This window comes from Daktulosphaira vitifoliae, unplaced genomic scaffold, assembly GCF_025091365.1.
Source record: "Daktulosphaira vitifoliae isolate Bord-2020 unplaced genomic scaffold, ASM2509136v1 Scaffold_464, whole genome shotgun sequence".
Classification (NCBI taxonomy): domain Eukaryota; kingdom Metazoa; phylum Arthropoda; class Insecta; order Hemiptera; family Phylloxeridae; genus Daktulosphaira; species Daktulosphaira vitifoliae.
The window spans coordinates 3,714-8,756 of record NW_026100029.1 but is presented as its reverse complement, the minus strand read 5'-3'; the positions used below and the strand labels follow the sequence as shown (position 1 = coordinate 8,756).

Sequence of the window (5,043 nt, the reverse complement as noted above, 5' to 3'; positions counted from 1 at the left end):
ACATGTAACTCGACGTTTCTTAGACAAAACGTCCAAAAGGCGTCCCCCTATACTTTTCATGTTTCCCTTTTATATTCTTTTTCCCACCATTATTAATTTGCTTACCCTGCATTTCCCTTTTATATGGAATTATTATATTGCTTAAGAGTTTGAAAATTGCTTACTATTATTATAAAGCTTATATTATACTAAAATCGACGTAATTAATTACTTCCTCTGGTAATTACTACATTTTTGAGCTTGAAACTGCAAGTAAAATGTCTCACATAAAGATATTAGATGATAAAATACATAAATATGTACACAACAATAAATATATGAATTAAATTTTTTTAATAATAAAAATTATAATTAAACTAATTATATTTTCAGGATGATATAAAATTATTTTTAACCCATACTGAAATGGAGCTAGAAAAAAAAAATGCTGTAATAAAAGAAATGGAAATAGATACAAAAATTAAGGAAAATCAAATTAGAACTTTGAAAAAAGACACTAAATTATTATACAAAGAGAAGACCTCATTAGAGAAACATATTGAAAGCTTAAAAGGAAATGAAAATTTATTAGATAATAAATTGTCTAATGCATTGTCAGACATTGAAAAAAAACAAGAAACGGTTAAAGAACTTGAAACTGTGGGGGTACAATTAAGAGCTGAAATTCAGCCATTAGAATATATGAAAAAATCTTTAGAAAAAAAATTAGGGTCTTTTAAAGAATGTAATAAAATACAGTCTAAAAAAATTAAGTATTTAGAAAGTAACAACATTGAACTTTTAAATGAATGTAATATCTTAAAAGAGGACAAAAAAATTTTAGAAGATCGAATAGATACATTAGTTAAAAAAGAAATATCTGATAAAAATTATATTGAGACACTTACCAATACAATACAAGAAGAACATTATACCCAACAAGAGGTGCTACAAAAAGTTAGTGTTTTTTTAAAATAAATAAAAGGTTTTACAATAATTTTTAGGAGTTTGTACAATAATTGAATATTAATATTTTTTTAATTATTCATAAATGAATTGTATTACAATTTATAAATTATGTATACTTTTATTATAATTTGTATATAAATATTTTTTTACTAATATGTTCAACATATTATATATTAACAATAGAAGATAAAAATAATGTGTTATAATAAAAATTGTTATTTGTATCTTCTTGCATTAATTACTTACATTAACTTTAGATCACTAAATCAAATGATTTCATAAACCATCTTAAAAATATGCATTCAACTTATGAATCCGAAATAATAGAAAAAGTAAACATTTATCAAAATACTATAAAAAGATTTGAGTCAAAAAATGTAAAACTCTTTGAAGAGAATGTGAACTTACTGGTAAATTATTTAAAATTTATCCTTATTATATAGGTGTAATTAAAAATCATGNCTTAAAAATATGCATTCAACTTATGAATCCGAAATGGTAGAAAAAGAAAACATTTATATATATACTATAAAAAGCTTTGAGTCAAAAAAAGTAAAAATTGTTGAAGAAAATATGAACATTCTGGTAAATTATTTAAAATTAAACGTTCTAATAGAGTGTAATTAAAAATCATGTAGCTGTATTTTTACAGTATTTATTAATTTGTTAAGCTTGAAACTGCAAATAAAATTAAAAATTATAATTAAAGTAATTATATTTTCAGAATGATATGACATTATTTTTAAATCATGCTGAAATGGAACTAGAAAAAAATAATGCTTTATTAAATAAAATGGAAATTTATACTAAATTTAAGGAAAATCAAATTAAAGCTCTAAGAAAAGTCCAAAAAAATTTAGAAAATAGAATAGATACATTAGTTAAAAATGAAATATCTGATAAAAATTATATTGAGTCACATACCAATACAATACAGGAATTGGTAGAAAAAGTAAACACTTATCAAAATACAACAAAAAGCTTTGAGTCAAAAAATGTAAAACTCAATGAAGAAAATATGAATTTACTGGTAAATTATTTAAAATTCAACCTTCTAATAAAAGTCTAATTAAAAATCATGTAGCTGTATTTCTTAACAGTATTTATTTATTTGTTAAGCTTGAAACTGTAAGTCAAATATCTCAAATAAAGATATTAGAAGATAAAATACATGATTTTCAGTCTAAAGAACAGGTAAAATGTTCATCAGTAAACATCTACCTTCACTACATATAGGGATGGCAAATATTGACACAATATCGATATTATATAGGATCGATATTTTGTTTATAGCTTTTCTATAATGATTTATAGAGCTCGGTTTGATATTAAGACATCTGTATACCTAACAAAAAAAAACCCAGCTCAGGGGGGTCGCGGCACAGTGGTGACGTGGCATAGTTGGAATAAGTATAATGATATCTGCAGTGATTAAAATCACTATCAAAAAAAAACGCTTCGATGCAAATCTTTAGATAGTGTTTAATTTTAAAAAATTTGTGGATTATTCCAAAAGCTTCATAAACTGCTAGTTCCTTATTAATATCCTAATTAAGATAAAGTATGTCGAATGAAAAAGAGATTATTAAAAAATATTATTTCTCATAAATAAATTGTATACATTATTATAAAGTTAAAAATGTAAAAAATAAAATTGAGAATTTTCACAAAATAATAGCATTTGGTAGCCATTTTCACAACGAAGACAAAATAAAGTCCGAAATTTTTTTTTTTCATAATAAAGTATATTACATTAACTTTAATTTAAGATATATATAAAAGTGTCAGACCTTCCGGAACACTTTCGAAAGTTAAGTTGAAAAAATTAATTTCTTGTGAAAAAGTTGTCATTTTAAATTCCCTTCTGTGGGCAGATAAAAAGTGGTAACAGACACAAAAAAAAACACATCTTAGTAAAACCAATACCTTCTCAGCTTCGCATCGAAGCTAAAAGTTACGGCAGTTTTTAGTAAAAAAAATTGAAAAAATTTCGAAAATTAGCCATTTTTAAATTTGTAATTTTTTCGGATGTTACCCCCATTTACAGGGAATGAGGGAATTTTTTTCAATTTTTGAGGGTAATATCTTCGACTAGATATGATTTGTGATCTTTTGACATATCATTGAAAGAAATCGGTTCGGTGAGAGCTGAGAAAAAGTGGTAACAGACACAAAAAAAAAAAACACATCTTAGTAAAACCAATACCTTCTTAGCTTCGCATCGAAGCTAAAATATCAATATTTAAAGAAAAACTATTTTAATCCTGTATCACAAACACCATTATTACATGTTGGGTAGTAAAATTCGAAATCATTTTTTTTTAATAATAGTAATTTAAACAATAATAAAAAATTGGTAAACCATTTAAAACACAGTTTCAATGTGCAATTTTTACAGGATTTTTAAGTCTGGGTATCACCCAATTTTATTTGAATTTGATATTTATTCGTAAATTAACAATAATGATAAGTTTTTACATCCTTCTATTTCTCGAATTATACATGCTATAAAGGGTTTAATTTTTGTATATAACCTCATAACTTAAATTTATATAATCTATTATTGGAGCCTAATATGACTTGTACTTTATAATTTAATTTCAAATAATTAAAGTAGAATTATTTAAATTAAAAAAAATTAATATGTAAACTGAAATAAGTAGACACTTTATTTTAAAAAATTAATCAAAATAAAAAATATTTAAGACTTTTAAAAAATAAAACCATATATAAATTTTTTTATAATATTATAAGACTTTTGAAAACTAATCTACTTTACTTAATTAACTCATGAAGACAAGCTTAGATAAATGTTTTCCCGTCAATCTGTTTCTTACTTTAGATATTGTTTGACCAGTTTTTAAAAAAAAATAAGCGTTCTGATAGAACAGAGGTATCGTCAATACTTAATTTTTGAAGAGCAATGTAATATAAATTTGGATATAAGGACTTCATGTTTTTGAATTAATGTAGCTAGAGGAAAGTCATTAAATATTTCTAGATTCTTTAAACGCTTGTCAAGTTAAAATAATATATACTTTTTTAATTCAATACCAATTAAAGATGTAGTTTGACAATTATTCACCGCACTATTGATACAATTTATCAATGGTAAAATTGTACTAATTGTGGTATATTTTTAGCCAGAGACTTTTTGTGTCATGTCTTCAAGTGGTTGCATCAAATTTTTAACTTCTTTGACAATCAATATTTCTCTAGTTATTATTAAATCAGGTGAATTTGGCCTTTCTAATAAAATAGAAAAAACAACATGATACAAATGTAAAAATCTATCCATCATATAATATAGACTATTCCAACGTGTCTCGATGTCCAATATTAATTTTAAAACTTTTCCTTTTGATAAACTTGAAATGCAATATTTTAAAATAGTGAACATTACATATTATTTTTTACCATAATTTTTTTGGATACTTCTTAATTCATCATAAGAATTGACACTATTTTTAAATTTTACAATATTTCTAATTTTGTCATTCAATTGATTTAAATTAATACAATCACTAATGCGTTATTAGCTATAAGATTTATAGTATGAGCAAAACATGGGATTGTTTTATATATGCCAAATATATCACTAGCTGTTTTTATTTTGCAGTAAAAAAAGAACATTTTAAATTTAATGAGAATGTAGTTCACATATGCTTTTAAATAAGTTTTATTTAAAAAACTTTTAAGTCGACCATGGCTGAACAATTTTTTTTTGAATTTATGATGCCAAAATATGTAGTCATAAAAATTTCATTCAAATTTTATTTTTATTTTTAATAATAATATTTTTTATGTTCTCTAACTCTTTTTTTACATTTTAATTGTTTTACACAGTGGACAAAAAATAAAATGTTTATAGTACTAAAAAATATAAGACTCATAAATTTAATTTATAAACTTTAGAAACAATTAGAAAGCCAGAATTTAGCTATTGGACACTTTAAACAACAATTAAAAAGTGCAGAAGACGTTCTATTAGAACAAAAGACTCGAGCTGAACAAGATAATGAAGTTTTTAAATTGAAGGTATTTTTATATCTATTTTTCAAATTTTACTAATTGATTGACATATATATATATATA

At 23.3% G+C, this 5,043-nt stretch overlaps 2 protein-coding genes across 2 annotated transcripts; both read left to right on the top strand.

Annotated features, from left to right (window-relative positions):
* The first annotated feature begins 376 nt into the window (after window positions 1-376).
* On the top strand, window positions 377-1,397 carry LOC126909498 (A-kinase anchor protein 9-like). The gene is made up of 3 exons (XM_050691928.1): window positions 377-936; window positions 1,206-1,346; window positions 1,392-1,397. Exons 1-3 carry the CDS (start codon window positions 406-408, stop codon window positions 1,395-1,397), a joined length of 678 nt encoding a protein of 225 aa, XP_050547885.1. The 5' UTR covers window positions 377-405.
* A 21-nt stretch (window positions 1,398-1,418) lies between these two features.
* Window positions 1,419-4,986, top strand: LOC126909499 (uncharacterized; the record flags this gene model as incomplete). The annotated part of the gene is made up of 4 exons (XM_050691929.1): window positions 1,419-1,533; window positions 1,673-1,978; window positions 2,068-2,142; window positions 4,864-4,986. Coding segments are annotated over exons 1-4 (618 nt in total), but the record flags the coding sequence as incomplete, so codon positions are not given.
* Window positions 4,987-5,043: the final 57 nt, after the last annotated feature.

What these genes read in the sequence shown, in the direction of transcription:
- LOC126909498 (XM_050691928.1), top strand. Translation starts at nt 406, where the DNA reads ATGGAGCTAGAAAAAAAAAATGCTGTAATAAAAGAAATGGAAATAGAT. An exon ending in AACAAGAGGTGCTACAAAAA is followed by an intron (nt 937 to 1,205) that starts GTTAGTGTTTTT and finishes CATTAACTTTAG; the next exon opens with ATCACTAAATCAAATGATTT.